This window comes from Marmota flaviventris, chromosome 13 (assembly GCF_047511675.1).
Source record: "Marmota flaviventris isolate mMarFla1 chromosome 13, mMarFla1.hap1, whole genome shotgun sequence".
NCBI lineage: Eukaryota > Metazoa > Chordata > Mammalia > Rodentia > Sciuridae > Marmota > Marmota flaviventris.
Genome location: NC_092510.1, coordinates 19,486,485 through 19,512,942, shown reverse-complemented (window position 1 = coordinate 19,512,942; position 26,458 = coordinate 19,486,485). Strand labels below are relative to the sequence as shown.

Here is a 26,458-nt window from a genome sequence, read left to right as displayed (position 1 = left end):
GGGTAAGTGAGAATTCTCAAGATTTGTCAACTTGCCTTCTTAACCCAAAATACTTCTGTTGAATTAAACTTAAAAGAGCTAAAAACAAGAAAAGATATTAAATCTTCTCTTTCCCATGAATTTGAGAGGTCTGCAGAGTTAAGGCAGTTTAAGATTTTCATTTTGTATAACTTCACAACACTTGAGTTAACTAAAAGTCACTCTGAAATACTCACAATTGGCAGAATACACTCGTAAAAGCTGAAGACAAGGTAGAACCAAGCGATGATTCTGCAAATTCTGTTTGACCAAACTCAGAGTTATATTCAGAGCCCCATTAATTCTAGCTTTCACTCCAAATTTTTTATCTGTTTAAAAAAAAAGTTATTCACATTTACTTTTGAATAAAATGAAGTCATAAAGCAATGACATTTTTAATTTAAATTATGAATTCATATCACCAAATATGAAGTTGACCTATAAAGTTATAATCATTTCTTGTATGATTTTTTAAATACTCTATGATTTTTAAAATACTTTTGAAGCATGCTTAAAAGAATGTGAGGGGCAAGCAAAAGATACGGCAAAAGGACAGAGGCTGGAATAGCCCAACACTTAGGTTGTCAAAAAAAGAATCTAACTGACCCTCTACACAAGCAAGTCGGTCTGATTCAACAAGTTTATCAGAATACCATCACATAGTTAAGAGGAAGTATAGAGAATCTAAATGTCCATTACCAATATTACTAATTTAATATGGACAGTATCCTTTTCCTACTTATGAAAGAATATAAATTAGGGGAAAAATGAATACTTATGTAAATAATACTATCAAATCAATGTCTAAGGGATATAACTCAACATAAAAAACAAAGAGAAGTTCTTTTTTATTATTATTTTTAGTGGTACAAATTTATGAGGCACACTAATAATTCAATACATGCATCAATATGTAATGATCAAACCATGGTGGTTAAAATTTCTATCTTTTGACATTTTTAAAATTTTTGATTAGCACATAATTGTACATATTTATGGGTTATAGTATGATATTTAAATACGAGTATATACTATATACTGACCAAATCAGGATAGTTAACATTTCTAACTCCTATCATTACTTTGTGTTTAGAAAGCACTGTTCTTAATTAGAATTTTCATCAAAAGATTAAAAAGATTTTTAAAAATTTAAAGAACACGTGGTCTGGAGCTGTGGCTCAGCGGTAACTACACACTCGCCTGGCATGTGTGAGGCACTGGATTCAATTCTCAGCACCATATATAAATAAATAAACGTCTATCAACAACTAAAAAAGTATTTTAAAAATTTTTAAAACAAGAATTTAATAATATTAAGATTTAAACAAAAGAAGCAAGAAGGTCCAAGAAAAAGAGATATGCTGTGAGCAGCAGAAATTTTAAGTCAAAAAGAATTAAACGTTGTTAAAGGAATATTACTCTCATTTTACAAGAAATAAAAAAATGAAAATCACTCAAGAAATGACTGTACAAATCCCTAAATAACATAAAATTAGAAAGCTAAGACAAATAAAGAAAAATGCAAACTTAAAATATGTAGGAGAAAATAAGGATGACCTTCAACTTGAATGGGACATTAACTTAGCCAGGTGCAATGGCACATGCCTGTAATCCCAGCACCTCTGGAGGTTGAGACGGGAGGATCATGAGTTCAAAGCCAGCCTCAGCAAAAGCAAGGCACTAAGCTACTCTGTGAGACCCTGTCTCTAAATAAAATACAAAATAGGGCTGGGGATATGGCTCAGTGGTTGAGAACCCCTGAATTCAAACCCCAGTATAAAAAAAAAAAAAAAAAACATAACTTAAATTTCACAAAAAAGTATAAGAAAGATAAATTGGTTATAATTAGAAATGATGCATGAAACAACAATATTCATCAATAAAACATGGTTTTCTTATTTTATTTTTCATTTTTACTTCACATAAAAATCCCAAAAGGGAGTTCTTAAAACTCAAATACAGGTTAAAAAAAAAATACCAATAACATATTTGTTAACAAACTTAACATATATTTGAGTCCTAATGTCCCAAATATACATAGGAATTAAAGTCACCTAGTTCTTTAAGAGCAACACATGCTTAAAGTTCTATTTAAACATTTGCACAATACACAAAGATATACTTGAAATACACATAAATGCATAAACTATGTATACACATAATTGGGGGGGGGGGGCAGGTACTGGGTTTTGAACCCAGGGACAAGCATTTTTAACCAGACACCTGAAATTTAATACCCATATGCAAGACACAAAGCAATGCCAAAACTCTTAAAGCACAATTGTAAGAGTTAAGGGAGTCATTTTAATCTTTGTGCAGATATACAACTATAAATTTAGCCTTTATTCAAATAACACCTTCCTCTGTTAACCCAACCTAAATTGATTTCCTTCTTTGTCTATATCCATTTTTATCAATCTATATTTTTTTAAATTGACATGTCCTACTATTGTAATAATTGGTCTCATAATTTTCCATGTCTATTTTGGTCTCTAAGTTCCCTGAGAATTCTAACAATGCAATAAAATTATGACATGAATGAAAAGCACTGATTGTTTACCTCTCTGTTCCTCAAAACATCCCCATCCATACTCCCTCTTTCTAGCCTCAACAATACTCACAGTATGTGTATCCTTTACACACATTCATAAGTAGGCACACAAACACACCAAGATACACTTATAATTCTGATGTATTTGTCTTTCTTTTTCTACTACATGCAATAGAATTCTCCATGAATTCTGGATCCTCATTTCTTGCCTATTACTAGTTTGACTGTAAAAAGCCTAGGTGTTCCTTAATAGATAGACTGATAAAGAAAATGTGGTATATACACACATTGGAATTATCCTCAGCCATAAAGAAGAATGAAATTATGTCATTTGCTAGTAAATGGATGGAACTAGAGAACATCAAGTTAGATGAAATAAGACAAACTCAGAAAATCCAGGGTTGAATGTTTTCTCTAACATGAAATTAGAGAGAAATAAGGAATTTTAAAAGGGGAAGATCTCATGAAAATAAAAGGAAGAATGGAGTAGAGGAAGGAATCAAGATGGAGGGAGGAGGAATGGAAAAGGGGAGAAACCGCAGTTTAAAATTGATCTGATTATACTATGTGCCTATATGAATATATCACAATAATTTCCATTTTTATGTATAACTACAATGTACCAATTAAAATAAATTAATAGAAAGAAAAGCAATAGAGTCAAAATACCCTCTATATGAGTATCAAGAGAAAGGGGATGGCAGAGGGAGGGGAGGTCAGGGGGTAAGGGAGGTCAGGAGACTGAAATGGGGTAAACTATTTCATATGCATTTATAAATATGTCAAAATGAACTTGAAAATTACATAAAACTATGATGCACTAATAAAACAGATTTTTAAAAAACTAAGCAACTTCAGGTATAAAGAATTGATGATATGGGGCTGGGATTGTGGCTCAGAGGGAGAGTGCCCGCTTCGCATGCATGAGGCACTGGGTTCGATCCTCAGCCTCACATAAAAATAAAAAAAAATAAAGATATTGTGTCCACCTATAACTAAAAAAATAAATGTAAAAAAAAAGAATTGATGATACAAAGATGGTTCTAGATTGAGTAATCATACAAGGGAAACCCTTACCTTTTGGTCCAATCTTTGCAAGAACAGAATGAATCTGCACCATTAACTCCTCATGTGGGGGAGAATCTTTGCTGGCATTTGTAAGTAATTGTAACAATATTTGTGAACCACCTTTGGTGACTAAGAAACTTGCTCTTCGACCTCCACCTAAATTAAAAAAAAAAAAAAATTTAACAGCATATCTTCTCCAGTATGTATCACAATTGGTCAGTATTGCAGACATTAAAGTGCTGATTCCTAAAATCAAGCAAATACTATCAAAATCATATTTTGTGTTATCTCATTTATCTAATTAGAAAGTAGCCCACAAAGAGTGAACACGAGTAATACCAAAATTCTAAGTTTAAAACTCTAAACTTATGATGCAGGGGTAATTTGAGGGATATTTGAATATATCCAAACAAAACAGCAAAGGAGTATGATATTTCAGTTTCCAGTCCCAATACTTAGAATACCTTCTATATGAGTATAAAAAATTCAAAGTACACATGATACATGGCAGATCACTATTTACAAACAGAAATAAGACCAAGGAAACAAAAACTTACCAGCTGAAACCAGCTCAACAAGAATGCTCAAGATATTTAGCGTAGTTTGAAGATCTTTAGTGTTCTGAAATAGATAGTTGATTTGCTTTATTAAAAATGGTAACAGGGGCGGGGGTTGTGGCTCAGTGGTAGAGCGCTTGCCTAGCATGTGTGAGGCACTGGGTTTGATTCTCAGCACTGCATATAAATAGATGAATAAAATAAAGGTCCATCAACATCTAAAAATAATATTAAACATAGTAAATATGTGAAACTCAAACTTTTTGTACCTCTTGGAAACTATCTATATTTTATAATGGCCTTCTCAATTTCTCTAGGAACAAACATATTCAGGTTTCCACTATTCTCTTATTCAGTTTTCTTTTTGCCTCTCAGAACTTTTACAAATATATTTATAGCTATCATTTTCTTAGTATCAACATTATTACAAAAGGAATTAATTTGTAATTTAAATTCCTATATTTCTACCAAAACAAATCTACCAGATAATGAAAGTAAAAAAACTGCTAAGATATAGCTCAATGGTACAGTTTTTGCCTCAAAACTGAAAGGATCTGGGTTCTGCCCCAGTGAAGGAAAGGAGGAAGAGGGAAAGAGGAAAAAAAAAAGAGGAAAAAAGAAGGAGAGAAGGAGAAAAAAGTGAACTAAAATTAAAAAGGCACTATAATATATATATATATATATATATATATATATATATATATATATATATGATGACTACTCAGTCACCTAGCTCCTGTCTCAAGAGATAAATGTTATCAATTTCTTATGAGTTCTCCCTAAAATAATATGCTCATAAAAGAAATTCACATGTGCAGACATATTTATTTTTCCAAATGATATTGCCCTACAGATATTATTTGGAACCTTGGCAATTTTCATATCAATAAATAGAGCTTCTTCATTATTCTTTTTAAAGGCTGGACAATAAATTCCATTATATGGTTATACCATTTGTTATGTAACCAGTCACCTACCCATGGGATATTCAGGTATTTTTATTTTTTTTCCTGGCCTTTATTTTTATTTTTTTATTTTTTACATACAATAGTGGAATGCATTACACTCATTATTACCCATTTACAGCACAATTTTTCGTAACTCTGCATATAAAGTTATGTTCAAGCCAAATTATGCCATTATACATGTACTCTTTTTTTTGCATTACTCAGGTGTTTTTAGTATTTTACTATTTAAAAATTATAGCAAATAACTAAGCAAATATGTTTATACGTGATGAAAATATATTTCTGTATGTGAAATAAATTTCTAGAATTTCTGAGTCGAAGATATTACCAAATTGCTCTCCTTGGAATAATTTACACTCTCATCAGCAATATAGAAGGAGAGTACTATTTTGTAAAGTCCAGACAACCAATCTAATAAATAAAAATGCTTAAACATGGTACTCTGGTTACTTTTATTAAAAGTGATGCTTAATCTCTAGTGACATTTATCTTTCTTTTTCTGAGAACTATCCAATCATAACCTTCACATGATTTTCTACTGGTTATGAACTTTTTTCCCTTACTGATTTATAATTCCTTATGTTGAAGAAATTAAATGAGTTCAAAGAGTTTTTCTGTATTTTCCAACTATCTATAGAGTTTTTTTCATACACTTGTTAATGTAGTTAAATTAATGTAGCAAGCTTTTCTTTTACGACTCCCACTTTTTATACTTAGAAAACTTCCTTGTTATAAGAATATTTTTTAATTTCTCCCATTCCTTCCGCCAGTATATGATTTTATTTTCAATGCCTACATCTTTGCTTTGTGGAAGTAAGAATCCAACATCATGCTTTCCCAGATGGCTATCAATTTGCCCCAGGCTTCGTTTGTTAAGCAACCCCTCTATTCATCCATGATCTGAAATGCCGCCTTTATCAAATAGTACTAAATTCCCATGAGCATTTTAAATTTATTTTTGGATTTTCTGTTCTGTTACACTACCTAGTACTCGTATAGAATTTCTAAATTATTTTAGTTACTAAAACTTTATAATATTTTTTGATATTTGTTTGGTAGGAATAGTCCTTTCTCACTTCTCTTCTTTCCAGGAATGGCCTCTCTATTTCTACTTATTCTTGACCCCAACCCATTTGGACAAAATTGTATGAGACTGCTCTAAACTAGCAGATCAATTTAAGGAAAATCAATATTCTTATATGGTTAAGATTTCCTATGGAAGAACATAAACTTATTTCTTGTGCTTAACACTGCACTGAATAAAATATAATATCCTGATCTGAATACATTCTCTGATTTTACCCAAAAATTTTACGCTGGCATAGAAATTTAAGTATCATAAATATAACATAGTAGTTACTCAACCAATAAATAAGAGTAAAACAAATCATGAATGTATAGCAATAGAATAATAGAATAAAGGAGACTTTCCAATGTTTATCATTTATTTTAAACTAAAGATTCATTTCCAGCTAATGTTTCCTTTGGTGAGGCGTGAAAGCATTCTAGACAAGTGCTCTATCACTGCACCACATCCCCCAGCTCTCTTAAGAGAAAAACATTTATGATTAGTATTTGTGTGTGTGTGTGTGTGTGTGTGTGTGTAGCCTTTTACCTTCAGTTTACAATTAAAGGCTATTAGTGATTTACCTCTAATGTTGACAGCAGAACTTCCATTCCTGTAGAACCTTTGGCTGTCATTTCTCTCCTTGTTTTTTCTAAAAAGTAGAAAATAAGTTTTTAATATGAATGGGTAATTAAGTATATAAAGTTTTATTAATATATCTAGTATAGAATCAATAATCCTCCATTGGTTTAGTAAACATTCTATACTGGAGCCACCTACATGTTCTTCTCTCTGAAGTTGCTAATTCTGCTCACTGGAGACTTCAAGATTTCAGTTAAAAAAAGACCTCCCCTACATTTCTTTTCAGTTACTACCATGATCTTTCTAAGAGTGTCCTTAACAATCCATGAAAAATTTAAAAGCCAGAAATATAATACAGATGCCAAACTGGGGTAACATAGAGTTATAATGGTAGATTTCTTTCTTTATGGATAGAATTAAAAGATAGTTAGAAGATAATTAATCAAAATGAGTGAAATTCAGAGACCTAGTACCATTTTGAAATGTTTTTATTGTATTAATACTGTTTCAAATTTTGAATCACACAAAAATAACCAAAATTAAGGAAGAACAACTCCTGTAAGAATCTGGAGATGAAATCACCCAAATCATCTTTCTTTCTCTGGGATGCGGGGGAAATGTGTAAATATTTCTATTATTTACAAGTTCCTAGATCTTCTCAATTCTCCTTTGATTAACAAGAGAAGGACAGTAAATCACAGGCCAACATTTAAGAAAGGAACTAACATTTACTATTCCATGTATTTTACCCACATTATCACTTATATGCCTCATTTTAACTCCCTGGGGGTGACAAATTACTCTTTTCATGGACCAAAAATTTCTCCTTTGAGAAAAAGAACAATTATGTACAAAATAAATGAACAAATTAGTGAATAGACCAAGTGACTCAGATGTTTCTGAACACAATTTAATGTGCTTCCCAAAGAGTCACAGGAATCATTCTTTTAACAAGTCCCCAATATTTTTAACACCTGAATACTAATGCCAGAAATTCTTTTATATATGGGCCACTGCCATTCACTTCATATTTTGAGATTTTAAAAATAGAACACAAACTTGGGGCTGGGGCTGAGGCTGGGGCTCAGAGGTAGAGTGCTCTCCTAGCATGTGCGAGGCGCTGGGTTTGATTCTCAGCACCATACAAAAATGGATGAAATAAAGATACTGTCTGCAAATACACACACACACACACACACACACACACACACACATTTTTTAAAATAGAAAACAAGCAATCCACTCTCAATAGTACATATTCCACAATAAACTTCAAAGGACTAAATTCAATGTTCCACATGGCGGTAGTCTAGGGAGTTTAAAAGCAGAAAAATGAGAACCAAGGCTCAGATAAAAGGAAAATAACAACATAGTTGTGGGAGACAAATTCAAGCTAATAAGTCTTAGACATCATACTTTTGCCAAGAGCAAATCCTGTTCAACTTCTTAAGTCAGACAACTATTTGAAAATTATATTACTCTAAATTAGGAGTTATTAAAAAGAGGGAGAAACATACTATCTAGAGGTTATTAGTAGGTTATTGTACCTACTAATAATTACCCATAAAATAAATGTGCTGGAAATTCAATGTCATATTTATGTATCATCTCAGGTCCAGGAAGTGAACTTTGTGGAACTCATAGAAACCTTTCATCTTTCAAATTAGAAATTCTCATAAGTGATAAGATCTAAAAACACTGTTCATTTTTGCTCTCTACTGCCATATTGCTGATGTGTAAAAGACTGACAAATTTTCTCACCTATAAAAAAAAGTAAAGCTCATTAATGTTAACAAACTAAATTTCTCCTTTTAAAAAAACTACACTATTCTGTCAACCTTATCTATCCTTCACCCGCTCCTCAGTCCAGCTGCCTCTAACAAAAAAGTTTAACTTCCGAAAGAAATAGTTCCAAAGAGCCAATGTATCCTTGTTGTAATATTTTAAATTAAGACCACTGATTTAATAAAGCTAAATTATTTTAAAATACTAATATCATGTAGAATATTCAGAGGATAGAGAGCCCATGAAAAACAAGCCATTACATGTTCACCTTCCCTGGGTGGTGCTCACTTCCTTTAAAAACAACACAATGAAGTCTCTTACTCTGGTATTAATATTGCTTATGTTATTACTGTTGCTTATGCTTCACACTAAATGAAAACTAGGTCTCACTCTAAGCATTTTCTACTCTACTCCTCCACTATGATCTTGGAAGATGTCAATGTTAACAAGGAATTATACATTCAAATCCTAATTCTATAGTTTCTTTTTTTTGTATTTTATTTTATTTTTATTTTTATTTTATTGGTTGTTCTATAGTTTCTTAACAACAAAATCCATCCCTGTGCTCCAACTTACCAAACCTCTCAATGGCCATTCTCAGGATCTCAAAATGCTCCACCACTGGTGTGTTACCTCTCACTTTCAGATTATAACCTCCTAACATGCCAAATTTCTCTTTTCTTTGTAACAATTATATAATCCCTGTCACCTTCATTCAAACTTCAAGTTCATCAACTCATATATCCAGAAATCACAATATCAGTCTGCTCCATACCTAGCTTGGATTCCATGTGTCCCATGTCCCACACAAACCCCCATGCAGAAATGAATCCTATAAACTGCATTCTGTACTTCAACATAAAAGTTAAAACAGTGCCAGAAGAATTTTTTCCTAACTTTTTAGCATAAGATTATGTAAGCAATGGTATTGTTGGATTTCTAACATGTATAGATGTAACACATACAACAATAATAGCAAAAAGAAATGAGAAAGAAATGGAGTTTTATTGGAAGAAAGTTGTAAATTTCCTAGAATTAAATACACTAAAGTACAATGTTAGAAGATGCCTATTTTAATCCCTACAGGAAACACTGAAAACTAAAATTGCCAAAAGTTGACAAAGCACACACAAAAAAAGAAGGCCATAAAAGATAAGACAGATGTAAAAGACATGAAACATTTAGAAAACAAATTTAAAAAGTCAGATGTAAATTCTATCTTATCAAAAAGTACATTAAATTGGAAGCACTAAACAGATTAGACTAAAAAAAAAAAGCAAGATACAATATGTTATCTTCAAGAAACACAGATTCAGGGGCTGGGGTTGTGGCTCAGCGGTAGAGCACTCACCTAGCATGGGTGAGGCCCTGGGTTCGATCCCCAATACTACATAAAAATAAATAAAGATATTGTACCAACTACAACTAAAATATAAATATTAAAAAAAAAAAACAGATTCAGGGTTATAGCTTAGTTGGTAGAGTGCTTGCCTAGCATGCACAAGGCCGTGGGTTCAATCCCCACTCAGTACCACCAAAAAACAAACAAACAAAAAAAACAGATTCAAAAACACAATTTCAAAGTAAAATAAATGGATAAAAATACAATATAAAAAGATTAATCTTAAGACAGCAGGAGTGGCTATACTATCAGACAAAACAGACTAAATATTACTTAAAACAAAAAGGGATGTTTCATATGATAAAAAAGGCAAAACATCAGGAATATAAACAACCATAAGTGTATATATGCCTCAAAACACAGCCTTCAAATGAATAAATAAAAACCATCAGAACAAAAAAGATAATTACACAGTTCAACAATAATAGATGGAGATTTCAATACCACTCTTAATTCATAGACTGGTACATTTAACTTAACAATGATAAGATTCCTATAGCACAAGAATTAAAACCAAGAATCAATAAATGGGATGCATTCAAACTAAAAAGTTTCTTCTCAGCAAAAGAAATAATCTGCGAGGTGAATAGAGAGCCTACATCTTGGGAGCAAATTTTTATCCCTCACACATCAGATAGAGCACTAATCTCTAGGGTATATAAGGAAATCAAAAAGCTAAGCACAAAAAATAGATAAATAAATAACCCAATGAACAGACACTTCTCAGAGGAGGATATATAATCAACAAATATATGAAAAAATGTTTATCATCTCTAGCAATTAGAGAAATACAAATCAAAAGTACTCTAAGATATCATCTCACTCCAGTCAGAACGGCAGCTATTATGAAGACAAACAACAATAAGTGTTGGTGAAAATGTGTGGGAATAGGTATATTCATACATTCTGGTGGGACTGCAAATTGGTGCAGCCAATATGGAAAGCAGTATGGAGATTCCTTGGAAAACTCGGAATGAAACCACCATTGGACCCAGCTATCCCTCTCCTCGGTCTATACTGAAAGACCAGCATACTACAGAGACATAGCCATCAATGTTTATAGCAGCACAATTCACAATAGCTAAACTGTGGAACCAACCTAAATGCACTTCAGTAGATGAATGGATAAAAAAAAAAAAAAATGTGGCATACACAATGGAATATTACTCAGCAATAAAAGAAAATAAAATCATGGCATTTGCAGGTAAATGGATGGCTTTGGAGAAGACAATGCTAAGTGAAGTTAGCCAATCCAAAAAACAACAAACGTCAAATGTTTTCTCTGATATAAGGAAGTTGATTCATAGCGGGGTAGGGAGGGAGAGCATGGGAGGAATAGACGAACCCTAGATAGGACAGAGGGATGGAAGGGGAAGAGAGTGAGCAGGGGGTTAGCAAGGACAGTGGAATGTGATGGACATCATTATCCAAAGTACATGTATGAAGACACGAATTGGTGTCAACATACTTTATATACAGAGATATGAAAAATTGTGCTGTATATGTATAATAAGAATTGTAATGCATTCCGATATCATTTATTTTTAAAAAATCAATTTTAAAATAAAATAAAATAAATAATTAGATGGATTTTATTTGACTGATTCAAATAATATTGTGCTGATGTTTCCTAATATTAAGTCATTTTACATTACTGAAATAATGTTCCTTAACAATGATAATCTTATTTAAATGTATGCACTTAATTTACTGTATTTATTTGAAATTTTTCCTATTTCTAAGCACAATATCAATATTTTTATTCTGTCAAGATTTTGATATTAATTTAGTAATATTTGCCTCATAAAATATAAATGTGATGCCTACTGAACATTTCTTTTTAGATGCTTCTCATAAAAAAGTCTCAAGACAAGCCCATGATAGTTGCTATCTCTATTTCAGAGTTGGTGAAACAAAGTCCTAGAGATTCAACAACTTCCTCAAGAATCTTAGTCACTGAATGGCAGAGCTTGAAGTTGAAAATGGGGACTACACAAATAACCAACACCCTATGCTACTTAACATCTTTTAGGGTCAACATTCTACAAGTAGTGTTGGTGCTATTTATTTGAAAGTGGGAGCAGAGAGCAACAATCATCACTAAGTACCATAGTAATCACTATTAGAAACATTGTGTTGAAAGTCAATTTCCTACAAAGTTCTTCAGTTTGCTACTCTGAATCAATCTGAGAAAGTTCATTTTTTAAAAAACATTCATTTATCAGAAATTTGAATACTCTTAGCATCTAGTTTCAAAGAATTAAAATGGCATCCTAAAACAAAGAAAAAATTATATCTTACCTTGACTTTGAGCCAAATGAAGAATTTTTGATGTAACATATCTGGCAGTATCTGATTCTGTAGATTCAGTATTGATTTTCTCCAGCTGAGCCAGGAGCCCCACAATCCGAGAATTATTGGTAAGGCTAAAAAGAATATTACATTAAAGCATAATCTACATCAACCGTAATTTCAACATTATACAGATTGGTGTTTGTTTCTTTTTTTAAAAAAGCTGTTCTAAAAACTTTAAGTATTTACATGTCACATTTCCTTACTCATATCTTAATATTGTTAAAATTCTGAATTAAATGAGAAACATTCTATTTCAGAAATCTACAAATCACAAATGTGCATTCAACCTGACCAAGAATCTTATCATACAATAAAAGTTCACCTTTCTACTTGCCAAAATTACTAGATTTTCTCTGCTCTTCTCAAAACTCAGAATCCCCTCCACCCACCCCACTTTACTCTCATCCTGTCTCATAAATATTATAAAATCAAATAAAAATATGTTCATCTTTCACCACCAAATCCTTATACCTATCTAATATTATTTCTTCTCTGTTCCCACTCATTATGCAAACATTTGTACACAATGTCCTGTTCTAAATGTTGCCAACCTAATAAAAATTTCTGCCTCTGATAGAGTGAACTTTCTAATAATAAAAGACAAGTTATAGGGCTGGGGTTATGGTTCAGTGGAAGAGTGCTTGCCTCCCACATATGAGGCACTGGGTTCAATCCTCAGCACCACATAAAAAACAAAATAAAGATATTATGTCCATGTAAAATGAAAAGACTATTTTAAAAAAGAGACAAGTTACATAAATAAATTTTTAAGTTACATAGTATGTCAGGTGTTAGAAAGTGTTCTGGAGAAAAAAATGTTTTAGGGGAACAAAAGGCACAGGGGGAGAGGTCCAATTTTGAACACAGTAGTCTGGGAAGACCTTACTTGGAAGGTAATATTTAAGGAAAGGCTGAAAGAAGTAAGAACATCAGCCATGACAATACCAAGACAAAGAAGAAATCACAAACACTAAGAGCCAGTTAGGAACATGACTGACATATTCAATGAATAATGAGGTGGCCTGTGTTGCTGGAGCAGACTTAAAGAAGAACAGCAGTGAGAGATTAAGTCAGAGCTGGGGGTGAACATTTGGTCTTATAAAGGTCTTTGGCTTTGTACACTTAAACCCAGGCCTTCTTCAAATTCTCAAAACAAATTCTCAAAGTATTTGCTCCTTCAATTATTATTATCTATCTCTCCCTTACAACTGGATTATACCAATCAGTACACAAATATGATCTAGGAGCTTCTGCTAGCTATTCCATTTCTGATACTCCTTGAAAGAGATGTCTGTATTTGCTCTCTCCATTTCCTCTCATTTTGTTCACATTACAAACTACTAGTTTTCCTTCTGCACTCCCAGGTTTCCCAAAAGACTCCTGTGGTCTCTTCCATCCTCATCATATTCAATATCTCAGCACCACCCCAACTAGATATACCACTTTCTGTCAAACACTTCATTCTCTGGACTTAAATGACTCCCGCCTCTACCTGATTTTCTTCCTATCACAACTTCTTTTCAATCTCCTCAGCACCTCTAGACATTGAAGTCTCCCCCTACAGCACTGCCCCCAGCTCACTTTCATTTACCCTCTCTACACTTTTGTTCTCAGTGACTTCATCTAAGGCCACAACTATAATTACCATCTATATGGTGACTGGTTCCTGCATTCTACTGCAGCCTCAACCTCGGAGTGTATGCAACCTAATCATTCCTATTTAGGTGGAAAACTACTCTTTCCTCCTTCCTCTTCTAATCTTCTCCTCTTCTAAATTTTTCTAAATGCACATGCAACCATCAGTTGCTAAAAATAAACACCTAGCAGGGCACGGTGGCGCACACCTCTAATCCCAACTGCTCTGGAGGCTAAGGCAAGAGGATCATGAGTTCAAAGCCAGGCTCAGCAATTTAGCAAGGTTCTAAGCAATTCGGCAAGACCCTGTCTCTAAATAAAATACAAAAAAGGGCTGGGAGTGTGGCTCAGTGGTTAAGTGCTCCTGAGTTCAATCCCTCCTACCTAAATAAGTAATAAATACCTAGACTCCCTTTTCCTTACTCCAACTCAATATAAGCTCTATCTCTAAAAGATCTAAAATCCACTCACTTCTCCCTCTCTCCACCCCCCTATATAAATATATATAATTATTAATGTATAATCATCTCTCACAACACCCAACTAGTCAGCTTCCCTTCTTGATGTCAAATAATCCATTTCTTAACAGTGATTATTTTTAACTTTTTTATTTTGAAGTAATTGGATTCATGGAAGTTGCAAAACTACTAGAATGGATCTATATAACCTTTACCTACTTTCCTCGATGATCACATTTTATATAACTACAGGACAGTATCAGAATCAGAAAACTGACATTGGCAGGAGTTCTATGCCATTTCATCACACGTAGATTTGTGCAAATACAAATATAATCAAATTTCTTTCCAAATAAAAATCTTTCAATGGCTTCCCAACAGACTTCAAGACCCACAGGACCTGTGACACCTGGTCCCTGTCTACCTCTCAGACTTTATTCCCGACAATATTCCCCTCTCTCCCTAGGATGCAGTCACAATGGGCTTCTATCAGTTACTTAAATACAGCAAAATTTTCCTCAACTTCCAGGTCTTTATATTTGCTGACCAGAACTGTGTAGAAATGGTATCATAGCCTTTCATGGAGGCAAATAGTATCTGCTTATGTTAATATAAGCAGCAACTGATCACCACTACTGAGATCCATCATTTGATTAAAGGCTGAAAAATAGAAATAATTCTACCATTCCATTCCTTCCCTTCTTCATTTGTTAACTGGGGTAATTCCATAAGGAGAATTATGAACAATTCCATAAATATTCAGTCCCACATTTGGTTAGCCACAAGTATAGTTCATCAAATGAAAGCAAAATAAATGCCAAATTTTTAAATTTATCAATATCAGAAGAACGAGTTTATGTCCTAAAATCCTCCATAAGTGACCAATAAAGTATTCTGGTTTGTGTAATGACAAGAACTCATGAATTTAAACATATTTGACATATTTTGTCCACTATAGTTACTAATGATCAAATAGTCCCATCTTTGATCAATAGGAGCTCTTCAAGTTGGCTCATAAGTTCTTTTGATACAATTATAATCATTGACAGTATACTGGCTTTCTCATCTGACAAGGTTCTACATTGCTCAGAAATTCTTTCTCATAGTGTGGTTTACAAAAACCTAAGGGTACCTGAGACCCTTTCACAAAACCTACGAGGTCAATATCTATTGTCACAAAAATTCTACAGCACTGCTTAACTTTGGAACTTTGGAACTTTGTAGTGATTATAAAAAAGGCAATGGTGGATGAAAAGCTGACACTTCAGCACAAATCAAGATAATGACACCAAACTGTACTCCTTAATGATCACTGTATTCTTCACCACCATGCACTTGTAGCTAAAAAAAAATAAAATGACAGTTCCAACAATTAGTATACATCTAAGTATTCTCCATACGCTTAAAACACTTCAGGTGCACATTAATGATGGATATCTTAGGAGAGAACGTTTGTACGATTATACTAGAATTTGAACTAGCCACTTTTTTCACAGAAACATCATTTTTACTTCAAAAAGCAGTGGACAACCAATGACTATTCAGACAGATATTTATGTCAAGCATTTTTGTGAAAATAATCAAAGCAAATCTAACATGTCAAGTAAACAACAGGCTTGTTACAAATGACAAACTTGCCTTACTGAGAAAAAAAAAAAATCAGAAGTTTGGAAAATACTGGTCTACCATCATGACCTCAACAGCTTTACAATATTTAAAGAATTTTCTGATAAAATCAGTGATGATGCTAACAATTTTTAATATTATATGTTTAAACGTGCAACATTTATAAGATCTGCATAATTCACTGAATCAGTATGTTCCAAATGATCAATGCATGTTACAACTTCAGATGTGGATTAAAAAACATTCAAAGTGCAAAAAAGACCAATGGACTTTAATCTAACAGAGTACAAATGGTGACAAGTGTGATTTCAGATTCCATATTGAAACTAAACTTTTAAAAACTACTAATTATAAGTTTTAATATAATTTCCATTTCTATATGGCTATATGGTTTTATTTCCAAAGTCATTATATTCAAAACTATTTGTTCCTTATTAGTAACTATTAGTCTTGTTTTAATCACATTTTACTTTCTCCAAATATTGAACACACAATTGAATTTTCCTCTGCCATAAATAATAATCTGAAAAGGCTAATTAAAGCTCTCCTCCCTTTACTAATTACATATATATTTAAGTGCAGATATTTTTTTCTTCACACATATCAACAAGAATACCATGTGCAAATACACAATGTATATGTATAATTTGTCTTCTCTGTGTGACATGACAGAGATCAGAAGCAGAAAAAAGAATTTAGTTGTCTTCCATTAAGCCAGTTATTAAAGAGATTTGCAAAAGTAAAATAAAGTATGCACTCTTCTTACTAAATATTTCTGTTTGGGAAAATGATTATTTTAATAAAAATGTTAAATATTATATAATGAGTTTCTTATGGTTGTTTTTAAATGAATCAATTATTTTGTTTTTATTAGTATATTTCAGTCATACATAATAATGGGTTTCATTTTGACCTATTTATAAATGCATACAACATAATTTGCTCCATTTTAATCCCTAGTACTCCCCTTTTCCTCTCATCATCCTTTCCCCAGTCCCCTTCCTATATTCTTCTATTTATTGCTTTTTTAATTGATGTATTATATTAAAAGATTGATTTACTGTGATATATTCATATATGTACATAGTATAATTTGGTCAATTCTACATTTCCTTCCCTTTCTCGTCCCTCCTCCTTTTCCCATGGGTCCCCTTCCTTTACTACACTCTCCCTCTATTAAATCGTTAGATCACATCTTTTACAGGCTATAAAATATTTATCACCTTTTTTCTTAACTTTTACATTTCTAGCAATTAAGGCATAAGGAAGGAGATTGAACACATGCTCACAGGCCAAAGCAGGAACTCTCTTTGCAATTCCTACCTACAAAGTCAGGCAGAGGTCATCTGTACAATGTAAAAAATCTGAGGCTGCAATTAAACACCAGAGATCTTTTTGGATACCACCTTCACTGAAGGTTAGAATATTACCAAGGAAACTTCCAGGCATCATGGCACCCTTACATTGTCTTTTTATCAATTCTTGGAGACCAATCCAAAATATATCCACCATTGCTAGAAACTTTATGTTGTACTGGCAAAACGTTTGCATATTCCATCCATTTAGGAAAGGTGCCAAATTCTACTGCAAAACAATTAAAACAGTAAGATATTGGTGGATCTGTGGAAATGACTGGCTTGTTATGAGAAAGTCCCATTTTAATAACTGTCCAGACATACAATCTTAAGTCCCATGGGCCAGTACGACTGGCTGATCTAGGTCCTCCATATGCTGCGTTTTCCTCGTTTATCATGGGACCAACATATAGGTAGTTGTCCACTATAGCCAGTATAATTAAATCCAGTTACATGGATAGATGGAATGTGAGTATCTGTAAAACTGCCCATCATATGAGTATCATTAGTAAATACTGGAATGGATTCTCTAGTCCTCCGGCTGGATGCACTAAAGATGGATCTTGGAAATGGGTCCAGTAAGTTTCTTCATGGACCCCACTTACCTGACAGCTCAATAGAGCTTGCATGGTAACAAACATTGTGGTTGGAGATTTAATATCTCTTTGTTGGACCATCTGTTCAGCCTCTTGCATCATATTCTTCAACTGTTTTCACCATGGCAGTTTGGACCTTTGGTCCCTTAGGGCCTTCCTTGTCCTATTCCTCCTTGATAGCTTCCTATTCCTGCTGGGGTCAGGGCTGTCATTTCTGGATCGATCTTTAGTGGTCTGAATTTTGGCTCCAGGTCCTCCATGTCTGATGGCACATTCAGGGACCCAAATAGGACAAAATGCACCTTCTGGGAAAGCACAAGCATGAACTCTACCCCACATTATCACTGAATCTGGTCCTTTCCACAGTCCTGTTTGTAAAGCTTTCCACCAAACTAGGCCCAACAGACCTAACCAGAGGAAGACATGTGTCTCTCAGCAGCAGTGTCTCCTTCAGAATCACAATTTTAAAAATTTAGAACAAACAAAGCATGATTAAGGTTATTTTGTGAGTCTCATTTCCCCCTTTTTGTTTTTGTAAATGTAGCTTAATAGATAAATGAGTTCATTCTACAAAGGCTTGACCTTGAGGTTTACAAGGAATGCCGGTTTTAGGATCAATACAAAATTGGTGGTAAAACCATTGAAAAGAAGTAGTAGTATAAACTGGAGCATTATCAGCCTTAATCTTTAAAGGACAGCCTAATACTGCAAAAGCAGGTAGGCCATGAGAAATAACATGTTGAGCATTCTCTTTTACAGAGGCAGTGGCAAGGATAAATTGAGAATAAGTATCAACAATAACATGGAACCTGCTTTTCCTAAACTTGAGCCATCAGTAAATACTGTCATTGCTCTGGCAATTGGTTGAGCGTGTACAATTTTTGGAAGAATAAATTAAGTTACAAGAGCAAATTGAACAACCATATCATGAGAATAAATAATTTTTGCCAAACTGAGGGATGTGAATTACGTGCATCTGCCATAACAGATTCGGTCATAAACCACAGGGATTAACCTCAGTTGGTGAAGATGGAATATGTATGACACATTGTGGACACTGGTGAATAATTTGATGAGCTTGTTCCCTAGTAATATGAATTTTTATGTAAACTAGAAGCATTCTGATGATGTAAAGAATGTGAAGCTTATGCACAATCATACAAAGACATTTGATGAGCAAAGCAAAAAGTTTACCAATCTGATGCTAAAGGACCTGGAAGATCAGAATGTGTTCTGATATGACCAATGAAACAAGGACATTGATGCATTTCAATTGTCTTATGTAAAGTATGGAGCAAATGGAATAACTCTTTTGATGGTATATTTCCAACAGTAGCTGTTTCAATACATTTATCAACTCCAACCATGTATGCACTATCACTATAAATATTAATTAGCTCACTAGTAAAGTCAAGTAAAGCACATATGAGAGCCTGCAGCTCTGTTCACTGAACATAAGTATATGATGTCTGTATTATCTCAGTATGAGCACGGCTACAGAAACTTGCTTTTCCTAAACTTGAGCCATCACAGTAAATACTGTCATTGCTCTGGCAATTGGTTGAGCATGTACAATTTTTGGAAGAATAAATGAAGTTACAAGAGCAAACTGAACAACCTTATCATGAGAATAATGACTTTCTACTTAACCAGGAAAATTAGCAAAAGCTATTTGCCAAGTATTGGAAGACTGCCAGAGCCAATTATGCTATTAGGTAGAAAAGGGGGTTACAGTAATAGAAGGCTCTGATCCAATCAATTTTAAGACTCGTTTTCTACCTTTAATAACTAAGCAATAAAATCATGAAATGGAGTCAAAGATTTTTGAGGCGAGTGAGCTAGATGAAGCCATTCAATAACTCCCAATGACTGCCATATTATTCCTGTAGGGGTATGAATAGTGGGAAATGTTAATAAATAAATAGGTTCTTGTGGATGAATTCTAGTAAGTTGTGCAGTCTCAATGGCAGTTTCAACCTTTGTTAAGGCAGCCCCTGTCTCTGCTGTAGGTTGGCAAGAAGCAGGAGAAGGATTTCCCTGTAAAATTTGAAATAAAGGACTCAAATCTGCAGTGGATAATTTTAAACTTGGCTGCAGCCTGTTAATATCACCCAGTAATTTCTGAAAGTCATTAAGAGTATGTAAACCATCAACTCTGATCTGTAGATTTTGTGGAAGAATCATGCGTCCTTAGATTAAATTGCCTATATGTTGAAAAGGATAAGCTTTTTCTACCTTCTCAGGTGCTAGGCATAAACCCCTGCAATAAGTGAAGTTTCTTATTGAGCAAAAATTTTTCAAAGCACATCTGAACTACCATGAGCCAAAAGAATATCATCCATATAATGGATTATATATGCATCACGGAATTGTTCTTGTACTTGAGCAATGGCTTAAGCTACAAAGGTCTGACATAATGTGGGGCTATTGTCCAGACCTTCAGGCAATACCTTCCAGAAAAATTGAAATTTATAGCTATGATACTAAAAGCAAATATCTTACAGTCATTTGGATGTAACAGCATAGTGAAAAAAAACAATTTTTTAAATCTATTACTGTTAATTGATCATCAAGCGAGATAGCTGTAGGAGAAGGAAGTTCAGACTATAAAGCCCCCATTAGTTCCACAGTTCAATTTGCCAGATTTTTTCCTTACCACAAAGATTGGAGTGTTTGAAGGGCTAAGAGTAGGCTCAATATGCCCAGCTGGAAGCTGTTCTTAAACTAAATTGTGGGCTACTTGAAGCTTTTCCCCTGTAAGGGGCCATTGATCAACCCAGACAGGATCATCAGACAGCCAATTAATTTTTTCTGCCATTTTCTGGGCCAGGAAACAGATCAATGCCCCCATTAAAAAGGCTGACTAGATGTATTAGGTAATCCATATAGTCTTTATTGAGAAAACTAAGGCATAGGTGAAAATCTTTCTTGTTGATTCCTTTCTATTCCTTTAGTAGGGATAGATCCTTGATTAAGCATCTAAGATGTCACCATGGAATTAGAATTATTAACAAAACTCCAAAGCTCCTCAAAATATCTTGTCCCAATTAATTTACCTGCAAGGTATCCAGGGCATAAGGTAAAAAGAGTCACCATCTTTATCTTCCCACAGGAGGTGTTGAGCACTCTAAGCAAGCTGAGAGCGCTGTCCAACAATGCCTTCTAAATCAGCAGATATTGTGTCTAAAGCTCAATCCCAAGGCCAGAATTTACTGGAATTCACAGAAACATCAGCTCCAATATCTATAATGCCCTTGAAAATTTTGTAATTAATTTTACAATCCAATAGAGGGCGCTCTTGCTTAATTAATTGAGCCCAGTATGCTCCATCTATGGACTGGGAAGTATGAACTTCACAGAGTCCAAGGTCTCAAATAAAGCTTCCCCTACAGAATGACAAAGCAAAAAACAATTTGCACTATGGTATTCTCTGGATTTGAGCAAAAACCTTAATTTCTCCATTAAAATTTATATCAAGAACACCCGGTAGTACCTGAGTTTCTTTTTGAGTTAAAAATTACTTCTACCCAATATTAAACATATTGTATTTAGCAGTAGAGGTCCATAAATTCACATAGGAATCATTTGCAGACCCATATCCATCCGCAGTCAGTATGAATCTTGAGGTGGGACGGAGGCCCAGGTTTCTTGTTCCCAAGCAGAAAATGTCCCAGATTTATCAGGAGACTGGGCCTGCATAGGAGGAGGCTGGGCTACAGTGAGCGACTATTGACCCGCAGCCAAAAATTGCTCCAGAGCAAACAGTGATGCCCTCATTATTTTGGCGGGGCAGGACTGGCCCCACCTCCAGTTCCCCTACTGCGTAAGCAGCAGCAGTGAGGGTCTGTTTAGGACATTCTGGGCATGGCATTCCCGCAACCAACTGTGACCTTATTGGCAATGCAGGCAAACACCTGGTACATTACTTTGTCCTTGGGATCATCTGCAATCTCAACCATGTGCACCACTTTGCCGCAATTAAAGCACTGCGTTTTAGAAATGGCCTCCCTTAAAGGAGGTTGTATAACTTGTTTCAAGGTGACCTCCATGGTTAGGCCCTGGGAGTATGTATGCCAGTTGATAAACTAATAGAGACTGATATAATCTGATATCATTCCCTGTTTGCAGTATTAACAAACTTTATTAGCATTTTCAAACACCAGTTATTAAACTAAGATCTCAGAGGCATCTGGATCAACAATCATACAGCTCACAGCTTGATATAAAGGCGCTACAAAGTCCGAGTAATTCTCTTCCCACCCCTACCAGATCTGGCTGAAATCTAAGGTTTTCCCTCCCTTAGTAGGTAATTTTCTCGATGTCCTTCTTGCACACACACTTATCTGAGTATAAGTTTGTAAATCATAATTTAATTGTTGTTCCAACTCACTGAATGGTCCCATCCCAGTCAACATTTCTAATGTGATAACGTATTCCATGCATTCTGTTAGTCTCTGCCTGCTTGGTGCAAAATTCCACCCATCTAGATTTCCACAGCAAATACTCACCTCCAAAAAGGCGAGCTTTTGCAAGGGTAATCCAATCCTTAAGCAGCAGGGCCTCAATACACACTGATTCTATCAAGCTTGGAAGGAAAGGCGAGTTTTGGCCATACATGGAACATGCAAATTTATATTCTTTAAATGGTTTAAAAAGAATATATGCATGGATTCGTACACTTTGGTTTGGATTTTGCAGATCTAATTGCTCAAAAATTGTATATAATTTGAATCCTGTTAATCCTCCCCAGCCACTCTGGCAAAGGCCCTGCTGCAGCATCAGGGACCCTGATTTTTAGTCCTCCTGGAGGGACAGGATGGATCATTGAAGCAGGACCATTGTAATATAAACTACTGAGGTCTGCTACCAATTCATCCTCTTCTTCAGACTGCGAGTCTCCATCAGAGTGCTGTAGAGCAATCTCTCCCTCATCTTCCTATATCTGTATCTAACAAAGCATACTCTGCCTCTGGGCTGTTTCCCTGCCTTTCCTCAGTATGAATGGAACATGCTTTAGCTCTGCCCTTAGGTCTTCTGTCTTCCGGCAGGCCTGTCCACTAGGTCTAAGACTTTTAACTGCGTTTCTAAGGAATGTGATTAAATCTCCCAAGGACCTCAGTCCAATATTTTGGTCTGAATATAAACAAGGTTGTATTACTGTCCAAATTCTTTCTACATTCTCAATTGTGCACATTAGCTGAAATACAACCAGCCTGCAGCTCCCTGACAAGTTTTCCCCAAGTATGTAAATCAAGCGAGTCTTCCTCAGAAACCTTCCCTAATCGCCTCTAGGAACTGGGCAAGTTGGGCTGCTTCACAGATTTTCCCCTTTGCTTAATGATAGTTTTGAGAATAGCTAAGTAAATTTCCCTCTCTGTAGAGAGAGAGTTCTTTCTCTTCTTTCTCTCAATAAGCTAATCCAGAGAGAGGTAGAGGGGAGAACAGGGAGGGAAGGAGAGGGAGCCAAGTACCCACCTGTACTCTTCCTCTTTTGCATTGCTGGGACAGGTCCCTGTTCCAGGTGCCAGTTCTCCCTCACACCCTAAGGGTAAGGGAAAGGGTTCCCATCAAAAGAATGGGCTGGTTGTGAAATAAAAGCTAGGAAAATAGTACCACGAAATACACACAACAGACCAGAAATAGGCTTTCAGAGGCGGGGGCAGTGACAGGCTAAGCTGACCAGAGGGGTGTTATTTATAGCAGTACAGATCAAAAGGGATCAATAGGAGCTTCTTCACAAAAAACAGGACAGGGTGAGGATAAGCAGACTGGGGACATGTCCACCTACAGTGCTGTGCTGAACTTGTGATGGAGCTAGATACGAAGTCACATGAACCAGGCATTCTCAAACCAGCAGGGTTGCTGCTGGGAGTTCCTGATACCAGACTTTCCTATCTAATGGCTTCCATATCATTTTAGTTCACACACATTTCACAGATGGCTCCCCACAGGACGCAACACATTTATTTATTTGTTGTTTGTTTGTCTGTTACGGATCCAACCCAGTGCCTCACACGTGCTAGGCAAGCACTGTACCACTGAGCTATAACCCCAGCCCCTTGATAAATATTTTAACTTAATCAGTTTTAACTGGCAATATGGTAGATATCAATATGGTAAAATAACTCATATACAACAAAGATTCAGAGTCATCATTAGTTTAAGAATAAAAAAAAGGATTCTCAAGAAGTTTGAGAATGTCTGCTTAAGGATTATCTTGAAAATCTTGTGTTCCTGATCTGGAATCAGTTCTTTCTCTAAAAAGCCCTAATTCATTTTGGTGATAAAAGATATTTAAGACACCAAAACTTGTGTATACATAACAATTAATTTTTTCCTCTTTTTCTTTGTTTTTTGGTGTTTTTTTTATGAATTTCTGTAACCCAGAGTTGGGAGAAATATGCATTCACAGAAATTCTGAAAACTGATTACTCAAAATTTTGTTTTCTCCAATTATTTTTTGAAAAGTTCATCAGTTATTACTTTTCTAGCTAATAAAATATTTATTATTCAAAAACTCAACGTAAAACAATTCATACTGAGCATAACATACTGAACATAACATAGGTCTTAATCCATTTCAAGTTAAGAATTTGTTCTGTCAGTATCCCTGAGAAGTTTAAAATAAATTACATAAACATACTGAACATAACATAGGTTTTAATCCTTTTCAAGTTAAGAATTTGTTCTGTCAGTATCCCTGAAAAGTTTAAAATAAATTACACCATTAAAAAATATCTGCATGTAAACAATTCTTTTGTGAGGATTATGTTCTTCCAAATGATGGACAGAAAGATAGATGGATGAATTTTTTTTTCTTTTGGTACTGTGAACTGAACCCAGGGATACATCACCACTAAGGTACATCCCCCACTCTTTTTATTTGTTTATTTTGAGGCAGGGTCTCGCTATGTTGCTTAGGGCCTCACTAAGTTGCTGAGGCTGGCTTTAAACTTGCAATCCACCTACCTCAGCCTTCTGAGGTACTGGAATTACAGGCATGTGCCACCCCACACAGCTATGGCTGAATTTTTTTTTTAAGTAGGCAAAAAATAGAAAAAGAACCTAGCTAAATCCCTTTACCACTCTATTTCTATTTTTCTCACCTATAAAATGAAAAAGAACCTAGCTAAATCCCTTTACCACTCTGTTTCTATTTTTCTCCCGACAACTTATCTCTAAAATTTCAAGACTGTTTTCACTAAAGTTGAGAATCAGGAGGTGAACACCAGAGGGCAGCTCTATCTCTTGTCTGATTTTATGTTAGAGTCTGTAAACAAGTCAAAATGTTAGAGTCTGTAAACAAGTCAAAATAACACCTGGCATTTTGCCAGGGAAATGTTAGAGTTCGTAAACAAGTCTGGATGGTGCCTGGCAAAATGCCAGAGGGAGTGGTTTGAGAAGTAACAAAAGCGAGCCATTAAGTGTGGAGATTTCTTATTGGTTCAGTGCTGTATTGAGTTTATGCTAATTAGATAAGCTGTGTGGAATGTATAAATACTGCTCCTGTCCTGCAATAAACGGCTCCCACTCCTGCTGTATCAACATTTACAAGTTATTCGTCACCCCCCTGATTATTTTGCAGCCAGCCGGCCTTCTACAATTTTAGGCTTTGGAAAATCTAAAAGCAGTAAGACCAAGATAGAAGGAAAACAGGTATAGAATGAGCAATTTCAGATACATTTTAAATTTGAGTAACATTACCTATTAACATTAGTAACATTATGTTTGCCTTACACTATTTTTAGATTAATCAAAATGAGGCTGATAGTTACTTTGGGAGGCTCCATTTATAATCGTCAATGTTATTCATGGTACAGAGAGAAAATCATGAAATTGAAAATGAACAATGTGAAACACATAAAATCAAGTTAACTTTAAATATTTAGGGGCATTATAACTTAAATATGTGTTTCATCATAGTGATCTCATTGAGTTTACATTGTCTTAGAGCTATTTTCCTGAAAATAAATATTCCCTCAGATATTACTAAAGTCCCAAAGACATTATCTTTGCAATAAATATTTTCCAAGCAGAGAGCATGGGATATAAAATGCATCTTCACTTTATAAATAAATTGTATTACATTTATCACCTTAAAATATACAATGAGCCAGGTGTGGTGGCAGACATCTGTAATCCCAGATACTTGGAAGGCTGAGGCAAAAGGATCCCAAATTTGAGGCCGTCCTTGGCAAAACCCTTTTTATAAAATTTAAAGTGGGATGTGTAGTTCATTGGTAGAGTACACCAGGGTTCAATCCCCAGTACAATGGGGATAAGGGAGTAAATGTAAAATGAATAGAGGTAATAAAGACAAACAAGATTAAAAAAAAATGATGGCAAAAAACTCCATTAAAATATATTAAATTTTAGACTAAAATATATTAAATTTTAGACTTAAATAGGAGTCATAGAAATTAAGATTTAATTTCA

General features: G+C 34.5%; 1 protein-coding gene across 11 annotated transcripts in view; it reads right to left on the bottom strand.

The window, feature by feature from the left end:
- Agtpbp1 (ATP/GTP binding carboxypeptidase 1) overlaps positions 1–26,458 on the bottom strand; it is a 277,856-nt gene that overhangs the window by 205,660 nt on the left and 45,738 nt on the right. For 10 of the 11 annotated variants that reach the window (XR_011704081.1, XM_071600505.1, XM_071600504.1 and 7 more), the window contains 5 exons: positions 12,299–12,423; positions 6,813–6,880; positions 4,195–4,258; positions 3,647–3,793; positions 216–347 (listed from right to left, as the gene is read on the bottom strand). Coding sequence is in view for 10 of the 11 variants with exons in the window: in XM_071600505.1 (XP_071456606.1) it covers positions 216–347; positions 3,647–3,793; positions 4,195–4,258; positions 6,813–6,880; positions 12,299–12,423 (536 nt within the window). In the remaining variant the exon portion in view is untranslated. Of the gene's footprint in view, positions 1–215; positions 348–3,646; positions 3,794–4,194; positions 4,259–6,812; positions 6,881–12,298; positions 12,424–15,601; positions 15,613–26,458 lie in introns of all 11 variants that reach the window. The other variant, XM_071600509.1, reaches the window with a different exon arrangement.